Source organism: Symphodus melops, assembly GCF_947650265.1.
Source record: "Symphodus melops genome assembly, chromosome: 4".
Classification (NCBI taxonomy): Eukaryota; Metazoa; Chordata; class Actinopteri; order Labriformes; family Labridae; genus Symphodus; species Symphodus melops.
In genome coordinates this window covers 19,071,963-19,083,966 of record NC_136694.1, presented here as the reverse complement: position 1 = coordinate 19,083,966, position 12,004 = coordinate 19,071,963, and the positions used below count along the sequence as shown (strand labels likewise).

Genomic DNA, 12,004 nt, shown 5'->3' with positions numbered 1-12,004 from the left:
GGAATTAGAAGAGGCTGGGTGGCTCCACAAAAATGAGATCGTTCCCTCAAGAGCCAGTATTTGTTTTGTCTGTTCTGGGCTACTGTAGAAAGATGGAGCTGCAATAAGTTGAATTCTATGGAAAGACTTATTACCCCTTTAGATTAAAAAAAAGTGAATTACAAGCATTCTTATGTTATGGTGATTGTACAACAAAAAACGATGAATAAAATATTACATGTCTGCAAACAACACACCCAATATCTTACAAACGGTTCCTACAATCATTCATGGCTTGCATACGTTTCTGCACCATGATGATTTAACCTGCCAAAAACTTTAGGTTGTAGAGTCCAAGATGTTATTCATCCTTAATCTGCATAGTAAAAAGAGACTACATATCAAAATTAAATGACAGATACTTTGAAATGCAGTGCAGCAGCAGTCATGAATAGCATGACAGAAATACTCCACTTAAGTACATTTAGCTGAAAAGTACAGCATTTATTTCCCCGCATGCTGATGTCCCTGACATTACTGAGCGACACAGGGACCATTTGACTGTCTGTCAGCTCCTGCTGTGTCTGACAATGCTTCATATTGGACATGGAAGGTTATCCAACAGTGGGGGTCTATGTGGGGGAGGATGTTTGGGGCTTGTCCCCCCTGCAGTCCCCGTGTGATCTGTTTTCCTGGCAGTGACTTTCCCTTCCAGAGGGCACTGATGCGGAGCGCTGACACGTGGGAGCCATCAGCAGCGAGCAGCCGAGGGGGAGACGCTCTGACAGGAAGAAGGATTAGAGCAGATTGACCCCTGACCCCCTCAAGTGCCACTTCATTGCCTCCTGGCAGAAAGAATCTGAAGCCAGCGCACACACGCATGAAAACGCACACAAGCACACACATAAACCACCAAACCACACATATATCCACACATTTTTCACCTACCAAGTTACTCCACAGAAACAGTGTCAGATCATATCCGACACTCTGACACAGAGCTGTCCTCATGAGTCTTTATCAAATGTCACAAACCTTTGTTGGCACAAGCCATCCATTTGAGGTTATCAGCAAACGCAGACTCTCGTCCAATCAGGTATGGGAATATCCGCACCTGCAGAGGACACATAAATGTCGTCAGATTCTAAGATGGGAAAAAAAACAAAACATGCAAAGTGATGTCTCCTCAGTACTTTATCTTCCTGTCCTGAATCTATCTGCAAGAAGTAGCTGCATGTTTCTGCATTCTCATGAGGAAATGTAGAGCAGCTGCTTTTTCCAGCTCTTCGTCCCTCTCTACCTTTTGGCTTTTTATTTTTGTCCGTTTTAAACAGCAGCCCCCCCCCCCCCCCCCCCCGCTTTGCACTCTGCGGTTAAATTAAATTTCTTTGTTTGGGGTTGTATATGAGGGCATGTTTCTTTGTCCTTTTAAAGAACGCTGTGTGACACTTTGCCAAACGTGCTCGGCTCATTGGCTCCAGATGCTTTGCTAAGCATAAAGCATATAGAAAAAACACTGAATGGCTGCCACATAGCAGCCCTCGGGGTGTATGAGGAGGGGGTGGAGTGTGTTGGGGTTGTCTCTCCAAATACTGGCCCATGCACTGCCAAACACTGCCATCACACATACTGTATGTTCAATAGGACTAAACAAAAGCCCCTGAGCTGTTGTGTTTATGGCTTTATGAGTAGCACAGCGGTTCATTTCATTTCTATTTTATTTTGGTCTTACAAAGAGAGGCCAACAAAATTTAAAGAGTTCAGGAAGCATTGTGGAGAGAGGGGAGCAAAGATGAGAGACTTTGAGACAGGGCATCTTGTACATACTTCACACTTTGCCCTTGAAAGCATTTCATTTTCTGTGCTTTATTCCTGTCAGTTAAAAAAAAAAAATCCATCTATTGTATATCAACATAACATCATATTAACATTGCATTATAGAGTTATGAGAGGTTATGAAGATAAAAATTAATTTCCCCATTCATCAAGCTCCAGCTGGCAGAAAGGATTAAACATTACATCTGTCAAAGTTTTGAGTTGACAATAATTTCAGAAAGAAAGGTGTGATGAATTAGACAGTGAGATCAGTGGTTTTGGCGGGGGTGTACTTACTTTTCTTTCTGGCCAGTTGTACTTTTCAAAAACATCATCATACATTTCAGTGGCCCCATCGGTCACCAGCATTATGGCCTGGCTGCACACACTGCCATGTCCAGTCTGATTAAACTGCAGGAAGAGAAAAACCCGTACGGTAAAACACATCAAAATAACAACCGACATCAGTGTTTCTAATGAAACATCAAACCAACAGTTCTTACAATCTGTTTCAACTCTACATAATGATGATGTTAGATATGGAAGCTGTGAAGTCATCAATCAATACAACACAGCGCATGTCTCAGCAAATATTCAGAGGTGTTTGGTGTCCTCTTATCTCAGTAGATGCACAGCAGAGATAAGGTGCGTTATTGACCTGTAACAGAATGAATGTGAAGAAAAGAGCAGCACCATATCAGGATGAAACCTGCTGAGCTGCTCTCACATCACGCATGCCGAGCATTAATTAGGCCTGCAGGACTCTCTCTCTCTCTCTCACTTACATACACACAGACATCAACACAGCCTATTAAAGAGTTCAGTTCAGTTTGAAATGAACTGTTAGAAGTCTTTAAAGCTCATGTGGGCTGTGCAGATGTATGTCACAATGAATAAATAACACCAAATAACGTGTTATAGGGGACATTAGGTGAGATTCAATCAAACTAATCTGTGCCCATTTTAATTTCTGCCTAATAAACCGCTGTCTTCAAGTGTCTTTGTCTGCTGTGATGGTGAGGTTGTGACATTACAGCAAACAAAAAGAAGAGTACAGAGCAGTCAGTAAGTCTGTTCTTTAATACAAGTGTAGTGTTCAACACTAATACAAGGCTTTAAAGAACAGTTAGGTATATTTCAATATAAGGACAACAATGATTCATTGTAGTATTAGAAATTGTTTGAATATTATCTATTTTGATCTGTTACCAATCAAGACGTCAACCTTACAAGTATCAATCACCAGATTTGATTGTAGGTTGTATGAAACTGAATTCTGGTAAGAGAATATATTCTGACCTTTGATATATCATCAGCAACTTTGATAATAGCTCAGTTCTGGTATTTCAGTAAGAGCTTACACTGTTACAGGAAGACAACATGCACATGAAGAGGGACCTGAAAGTAAAGCGGCTAACTGAATCGAATCTAAAAGTCTTTTAATTGTTTACTCCTTTCTTTTTCTTTTTAAATGTCAATCAAAAGTGTTCCATGTTGAGTGCATCCATTGAGCACACACCCAACAATGCATTTTGAATTTAAATTTAAATTTTAAGTTAAATTTAGGATTATTTTATAAGCTGACTTTATTTGTACATTTAAAGAGTTGATCTCTTCGAACATGAGAACATCTCTTCAAAATCTAATTGAACTATCAACGTTGCATATCCTTCGTTTGATTGTATATTTGCTTAAGTTTTATAAGTAAATTAAGCATGTAAATATAAATGTTAATGATAAAAAGCAATCAATAAAAGGGATCATTATGCAGCTGATGTGGGTAAAAATCTAATGAATTTCGGGCTGTGAGTGTTCGAGAGCTAAATCACTTATCTAGTGTTAGAATCATGAAACAAGGGGATGGGCTAACATATTTCGTGGCGGTATAATATTTTATTGTGCACTCATTTTTATCATCATCAGTGTGTCAGTAGGAGACGTTTCTCTCTCTATGCTCAGCAGCACTGGTTGTAAAAATGCCGCAGTGCTCTTAATGTGTTTCCCTGATTTGCTTTTTGATAGTCTATATTCTCACTTCACTCAATGGGCAGTGGTGTAACAACACATTTCAGCAGTCTTCTCCCTGATTACCATATTCATTGCAGGGCTTTAATTAATCTGACAAACGCAGAGGTAAAAGCTGCGCTCGCTCAGCCTCAGCGCTGCAGCCCCAGCTCGCCTGAAAACAGGGAGATAAAAGGAGCATGGCGCAGCTCCTGCTCTTATCTGCTTTGTGTTCCAATCAGCCCCGTTATTAATCATTGACAATAATTACAGCCATTAATCACACTTCAGAATAGATGTGTCTGTGTTTGGAGGGCAGAACAGGGATAGCACTGAAGCGTTTCGACAAGCGTCCGCCTCCCAAACGCTCACATATATCTGACTGCAGTGTGTGTTACTTTTATTATGATTAGCTGTGAACACGCAGAGTGTCGTACATGAACACTCCCCATCACTGAAAACAAATGTGGCCTGTGAACTTGTAAAATACATGTTTTTTTCTAATGTTCTGGTCAAGTGGAGTCCATCAATTAAATCAAACAAATGGATGCACATTGCGTACATACATTATTTTTTGTCAAACAAATCGTTAAATTGATTAATCCTTTGATTGGCACTCATGAATACGCAGCAGCATTGTCACGAGTTCAGTAAACAGTGAAAAAGAGTTTACAGGATCTGCTCTAAGATATCTTATCTTTGTGGAAAATAACACAGGTTTGTGTTTGCACAGCATCCTTATTAAAATGACAGTGGCAGGTACAGAAGAGGTTTATGTAAGAGGTAGAACTATAGGACCTTACATCACTCAGGATTGTGAACGCTTCGGCCAAAGCGTCACCGAGCAGCCCGATCCCTTTGGCGAAAAGCTTGTCCAGATGTTCCCGAAAATGCTGCCAGATAATCGTAAAAAAAAAACACACACACACAAAAAAAAAAACATTCATCAAACAAGCTCAACCTGATTTCATCAACATAAAGTCATGATACTTTAGTTAGATACCAACTCACATCTTTATTGGTTCTGTCGGCTCGGACCAGCGTGCCGTTCAAACAAGGCTCCACATAGTGGATCTCCTGATTATACTGAGAAAGTAAAAACAACAGATCAGTTGTTGCTATGAAAGACTGAGCATAGTTATTTTAAATACTTAACTGATGTAACTCAGGTAGGAACTATTTTTTATCAGACAATATAAGAGAGTATCATCTGACCCATGTCACATCCTCTCCTCAGAGTAGCTCGGACTAGACAGAGTCCCTAAATGTAAATTTCTGTTTGTTTACATTTTGTACCCACCTCCATCTAAATATTGAATAATGTTTCTCATAACTCCTGAGAAATAGTGCCATGGTGTTCTTATCTTATCCTATTCTGCTCTTTTGGTTGTGTTTTTAAGGTAATATGCAATGTGATGAATCTGCTGCGTTCTTGTTTGGTTGTTTTGCTCTTTGTGCTTTCTGTGTTTCAGGTGAGCTCCCAATCCATAAGAGAAGAGCCCACTTTGTGATTGTTAGGAGACAAGGAGAAGGAGAGTGTTATGGAAAATTTTACTCCATGTGTACTACGAAGGTCTCATAGAATCTGTCATATAAAATGTTTTTGAAATGTCTTAGAATACTACATGCACAGCATATTGGGTGTTTTGTTTCCCATCATTTTGTTCCCTTTATTCTGTTTCTCACACTCTGTACATGTGGGAAGAGTCACCCAGGCTCTTTCTCACTGGACTCCATCTCCTTCTCAGCCTTGGGAGATGGTAAATAGTCATGTAGTCTCTTTTCTCACACGAGGGGATAGATTGTGCCCTGCCAGGTGGGCAGTGGCTCTATGTGGCGTGATGGGGGAGTGATCTGTGTAATGTGATGGAAATGTATAAGTTTTCATGTTTGCCTTTTCTCGGGGCCTCTTTCTCTCCTCACCGTGTGAGAGAGGGGTCTTCGAACGCTTATCTTGCCTTCGAATAAATGTTCATTGAGACCAGATCGATCTTGGGGTTCCTTTTTGAATAGATCTTCTCACTCTTTATTTTCACTCTTTGGTAATGGAAAAAATTCCACAACAAGAGACAGAAACTCCTTACTCACCTTTACACACAACTGAAAACTGACTTTTTACATCTCATAATCTTTGTTAACTCAACTATTTGAACTTTCATGTGAATAAATCATCCATTTTCAACTAACTCCTTTCCTCTGCACGTCACTTGTCTTCAGCTTTGACAGTGATGTACATTGTCTGTGGTTTTGTTGGGGATTTGCTTCTCTTTACGTGGATTGTTGCTTGTTTCTAATGTAGAGACATCTCAATGTGTGCAGCACTGTAGTCGCAGACAAATTTACTTAAGCTCACAGCAATGATGTTGAAGAAGTCGTCGTCTCCCAGTGTGTCTAATATGGAGGAGACGGTCTGCCGGGCGATGGTCAGTCTGAGTCCTTTCATGCTTCCACTGACATCGACTAAGATCACTACATCTTTAGGAGACGTAGCAGCCTGAATGTACCTGAGACACACAGGGAGATCACACATCGTGGTACCTTGGTTGTTGCAGTATTGATGGAAGAACAGACAACATAAGTTACAAAAAGAGATCATCGTGTCTGTTTTTATCTACTTACCACTTTCTGTTTCTGCAGTCAAAGCCAATGACGCCGTGTTCATCCGGATGCCACTTCACTCCTGAGAAACAGATCAGTAAGAGAGAAAACTCTTCGTTTACTTAACATTTACTCTTATAACTTTTTTAATTATAAAGACAACACAAATAATTCAGTGATGTGTGATTATGAAGAGCATTTTAATGAGGAAAAATAATTAAAAGCATGTTCTAAAACAAGGGTGAAAAAAAATCTATTTTTTAAATTGCCTATAATAAATCAAACCCACACAGCCTTTGTTTGTTTTCTAAAAAATCTGTTGTATCTGGTGTCTTGGCCTGTTTCCCTTTAAAGCTTTGCCTGATTCTACAGCCATGCACAGTTCCTTAGCACAACGCAGCACCCACAAACTCTGATAAATCACCATCTGTATATATGCATCCTCTCTGATGGTCTGTAAAATTACAACATTAGCCAAATCACCCTTTTAGTAATTCTAAATCATTTGTTCTGATCTGTTTTTTTTCCCCTGCACTGACGGTTGATGACTCCCTCGAGACCAGCCTTTCGTTTCCCACACACACTCACACACACTCACACACACACACACACACACACACACACACACACACACACACACACACACACACACACACACACATATTGGCGCAATAGGACCACAGACACATTTTAGCACTCACCAGGATACTGCCTGAAGAAACCCTTGGCGCTCCCAAAGTACTGCCAAATGAGGGTTGGGTCTCTTTCAAAATTATCAACAAAAACTTTATTTAGCGCCTCTGACCAGTAAACTCCGTTCACGATGTCAGGATCTGAAGGAGAAGATGAAGAAATACACAAGAGACGGGAAAGAAACAGAGACAAGTGTATGAAACAGTGATGATGGTAATCATCATGGTGCACAGTTGACTTTTGGCCCTTATAGACCGCCCTGTAGACGATAACAAAGCCTCTGACTATGACCTCCCCTTCCCTCATCCTGATGGACAAGCCTCCCTTTGTGCACTAAACACAGACTTATGGGGAGTCCATTACAGCCCAACAAAAGCAGCCATGGCGACACACAGGGGGAGGTGACACACTCAGTTCAAAGAAAAGACGCTTCTGAACAGCGAGCATATGACGAACATCCTTCTCGGTCGCTTTGAGAGGTCTGCAGCTGCTTTCTCTTTCTGTCTGGACTCTTTATCGATCCCTGAACGCCTCTTCTCCTAGCCTGTAAAACTGATCCAGCCTCACTCTCACCACTTACTTTCTTCCCTCCTCTTATACCAGCTTCTGGTTATAATAACTCACATGTTTATGCAGGAGGAGCCCTCACCTTTGTTGTACATGTTGGTGGGAACCTGCACCACACTGAGACTCAAGTTGACCGACAGGTTATTGAAATGATCATTCGGCTCCAGGAGGAACTCTCCTCCAAGCTCCACGTTATTTCCTTCTTCATCCACTTCATTGATCAGCACGGCGTTGTAGTACTCGTACTGAGGAGAAAATAACGAACATAAATGTTAACCGAAGCCCGCAGGATGTAAGCATGCTTGCATCTTTGTGTTATTCTTTCAGCTCAAAACCCAAGCTATAAATCCATAGCAGATGCAAAAAAAAAAAAAAACGAGTTCACAGTACGTAACAATAAGTTATTCAAAAACAAAATGACATTTTCAAGCTGCAACCTCTCCTGTCTCGTTGTCAATGAGTGATCATTCCTCATGTGCTTTTAAGTTTTCATTCTGAGCAAACAGTGCATTCTTCAGTGCAGTTGAAGGAAGTCAAGTGTCAGGGGTATGCATACGAATCCAGGATTGATGTTTTCACAGCCAAAATAACCAAAATGAACACAGACAACAAGCGCAATTCATTTTTTGAGCATACAGAAACTCATAAGTAGAGTTTCATATTTCTCAAAGCAGCTATGAAGAACTTTTATTGCTGCTTATTTCAAATTGGCTTTCTCCCCATGAAACGCTCCGGGGAATGTTTTTGTCACCGGTACTTTCAGTCTGAAAGCTGAAAAATGCTTTTTTAAAAATCTATCATTGAAGTGGTGTGACACATTTCTCTCATACATGTTTTTTTATACACAATATTAATCTCAGCAATTACTGAAAACACACTGCGTTTATGTGGTTTCATAAAAATGAGTGTATTGGGAACGATATCGATCGATGCAAAAATAAGAGTTGATAAAACCTTACAAATTACTGTAAAGGAAAACATAGTAAACAAAAGGGTCAAAATACACATAATAGCATATATTTTCACAATGTTTTTCATTATAATGGTTTAAACAGGACATTTTTCCCCATATGCAGACTATGTAGGGGCAATTTGATTAGACCATATACAGATTTCAGAGGATTTCTGTGTTGTCATTGTAATTTTTAAAATTTAAAAAATAGTCAAAAAATGTTTTATACTTTAGTCATTCGTCACTGAGGACAAAAAAGGGACCTGGACGTGCAGAGAGGACTCCACAGCGGCTTGTGAGAACCTCTGTCCTCCCTGAAGTGAAAGCCAACAGTTAGTGTGTCCTGTCCTTCACTGCCTGCTGCTGCTGCAGAAGAATGACTGTCTCATCCTGTGTGAGCGGCCTCTCTGTGGCCTCTGCTCCTGATTGTCTGCACCAAGTGAGGGAGAGAAAGAGAGGGAGAGGGAGGGAGAGATTGGTGATGGACTCTACAGCATCACACTCGGGGGAGGCCGCACGGGCATCACCATCAAGCAGCCGCTGACAGCTCATACCACGCCTGAGCAGCTCTCTGACGGGCTGCGGCAAGGAGGGGGCAAGGAGGGGGAGGGGGGGGCAGTATGGGAGAAAAGAAACGTGCACCCTCAGCAAAAAGTGATAGTGCTGTAGAGCCACGTTAAGCAGCAGGGTTTTTACTGTAGAGCAGGCCAGGGGACACTGCAGCTCTGAGACGCCCCACTGACTCTTACACCACTGCAGCTTGCTGAAGGCCTTCTGCAGAGATCTGCACAGTCTTAGTGTAAAACCAGAACACAGTGTCTGCAGAGCGTGGGTCTAAATTAGTTTTATTCAAAGCACTGATGGTCCAACAGGCTCCAATTCATATGTCAGTCATTAGCAGTTAATCAAGTCATAAATACATTTGTTCTACAGCTGTGTGTTTCCAGGAGGAGCTGATCATTAGGGAGCATGTCAATTTAAAAAATTGTGATTTGAACAAAAAATTCAGCATCTGTGCAAATTCCATTTTCTCATATTAAACAATATTGACTATTAACATGAAGCTTAATTTATCAAATGATTAAAATTTGAAGAATCCATAATGACAGCAGAAGGCAATCATCTTGATTCATGGCACTTCTGAACAACACTCTCTACCAATAAAGTTTCATTTTGTCATAAACAATATGGCATACAAATTAAACGATTTCAAAATGTCATCATGTCTTTACTTTTTTTATGATGCCTGTTAAATGGGATTTTTTTTAAAAAGCAGTAATTTTGGGCTTTGACTTGAAGTGCGACAAGATTATAGCAGTGATATCAAATAAAGTTTAATGGTATAAATTCAAGCTGATTAAGATGTAGGGGTAGAAATATTTTGGATTTTAAAAATTGGACAGCAAAGCTCTACAAAGCAAAAATACTTTAAAACATTGCAGTCATTTTTTTTTCTTTCATGGAAAAGCTAAGTTTCTATATAATTCATTCAGCTGTGATGTGCACATCTCTTTACTGCAGAAACGCCAGAGTCAATGCAAAACACCTGAGTCCAAGAGTCACAGCAGAGATTGCAGCAGTCAGCTTATCTCTTTGTGGTCAGTGAAATGGTGCGTGAAAAATGTGGGATGTCAGGGGAGGCGAGTTTGGCTAAATGATGCCACAAGGAGTAATATGATGACATCACATCATTATCCCAAGTGGATATTGAATTTTCCTTATTATTTTTTATGATCTTGGAGATAAAAAGACTGTGTGATAGATTGGAGCTGTATGAAAACTGTTAGAACAAAATGTTCAAACAGCTTCCCAAGTTCAGCCAAGAAGATTTTATTGTAAAATTAGAGTTGCAGATCATTTATAAAAACTCTGTAATGGCTCTTGATGCTTTAAAAATGAAATACAAGTAAATATTTGTCTATGGAGAAAAAAGGGCCATGCCACGTTAACAGAAATATTACATTTTTTTTAAAAAAATACCAACTTTTGATTGATTACTTTGACAGCAAAACATACCAAATTATTTCAAACTGACATTAGTCTACATGTAATTAATTAAAATGTGTCATGATAATACTCCAAATACTTCGACATTGCACGTTCTGAAATCTTAAAAAAAAAAAAAAAAAAAAAAAACCCGTCTTGCTTAATCAAAATAGCGGCATGATTTTGGCTTATAAGCAGAATCCACTTGTCTTGTTAGGGCTGTGTGAACAGCAGAGAAACAAGGTGGCTGAAATGTATTCTTATGATGTAAATGCTTCTATTAACTGTAAAGTGTTGGCCGTTGTTTCACTGATGTGTTGCTCCACTGCGTTTCCAATCTGGGGCCATGAAAGTGAAACAATGCGGCGCAAAGACTTTCATTTATCTTTGTCCACTGAACGTAGCCAGTGAGAGAGTGAGAGAGTGAGAGAGAGAGAGAGAGAGAGAGAGAGAGAGAGAGAGAGAGAGAGCGCGCATTAAAGTCGCAGATCAGAGGAAATCCGCAACGAGAGCTGCTAAAAAACGTCCACATCCACGTGCACATCCTGAAAAATAATTAAAGTAGGAGACATGCAGGCCGACTTCTGACGCCATTCTGCTCTCTGAGTTACCCAGCATACAAGTCTCATTAAATATATTCTCTGAGAAATATTGAGTTCATTAACAGGACTGCACAGAAATCACAGCATTTTTCAATAGCACACATTACACCCCACAGAACTAACACATTGGCAATAGATCTTGATCATCGAACATGCTTCCTTTACTGCATGTTCAGGCGCTGCAGTAGGACGGTGGCTTTGAGCTATTATATCTCTTAAAAAACAGTCACCGTGAGTTATAGCAGCAAGCCGCTGTAGTCTTCGATATGTTCGACATTGCTTATCATGGAAACATTATATCAATATCAAAGTGCGGACAGGACAGCAGCAGTGTGAAGGACAATGCCAACGCAATGAAATACTTTTAGGGCCTATCAGCCTTCTCTCACCTTGAAGTCACGCATGCACAGTCCAGCTACAGATGATTCTCCCAGATCTAACACCATGACTCATCATTTCTTTATTTTTAATGTTAAACTTCTTTCTTTTTCTTTTCTTCCCTCCGAACAAAGCTCACCTGCAGGTCCGGGTTTTCCTCGTGTTCATGGTGCGCTTCTTCTGCTGCCTCGACCAGCCGCTGAGGAGGGGAAACGATGTTAAATGAGAGTATATAGCTTTTTACACACAATTTAATTGTATTAAATTATTTTTTTTATGTAGTTTAAAATAATCTCACTCATTAAGAAAAAGTAACACTTATAACAGTTGTAGAAACTTCCACAAAAGGCCTTAGGTGTGTTCGTATAGCCTATACGCTAATTGCAGAAAGGTTTTCATATAGGCCTAGGCACAATTATTTGTGCAAATA

General features: G+C 40.1%; 1 protein-coding gene across 1 annotated transcript in view; it reads right to left on the bottom strand.

Annotated features, from left to right (window-relative positions):
• LOC306823093 (voltage-dependent calcium channel subunit alpha-2/delta-3-like) overlaps window positions 1-12,004 on the bottom strand; it is a gene marked incomplete at both ends in the record, with an annotated part of 29,564 nt that overhangs the window by 10,951 nt on the left and 6,609 nt on the right. The window contains 9 exons of the mRNA XM_079342458.1: window positions 1,015-1,093; window positions 2,092-2,205; window positions 4,602-4,691; window positions 4,810-4,884; window positions 6,152-6,302; window positions 6,418-6,478; window positions 7,098-7,229; window positions 7,739-7,901; window positions 11,714-11,773. Coding sequence (XP_079198584.1) covers window positions 1,015-1,093; window positions 2,092-2,205; window positions 4,602-4,691; window positions 4,810-4,884; window positions 6,152-6,302; window positions 6,418-6,478; window positions 7,098-7,229; window positions 7,739-7,901; window positions 11,714-11,773 — 925 coding nt within the window. The remainder of the gene's footprint in view (window positions 1-1,014; window positions 1,094-2,091; window positions 2,206-4,601; window positions 4,692-4,809; window positions 4,885-6,151; window positions 6,303-6,417; window positions 6,479-7,097; window positions 7,230-7,738; window positions 7,902-11,713; window positions 11,774-12,004) is intronic.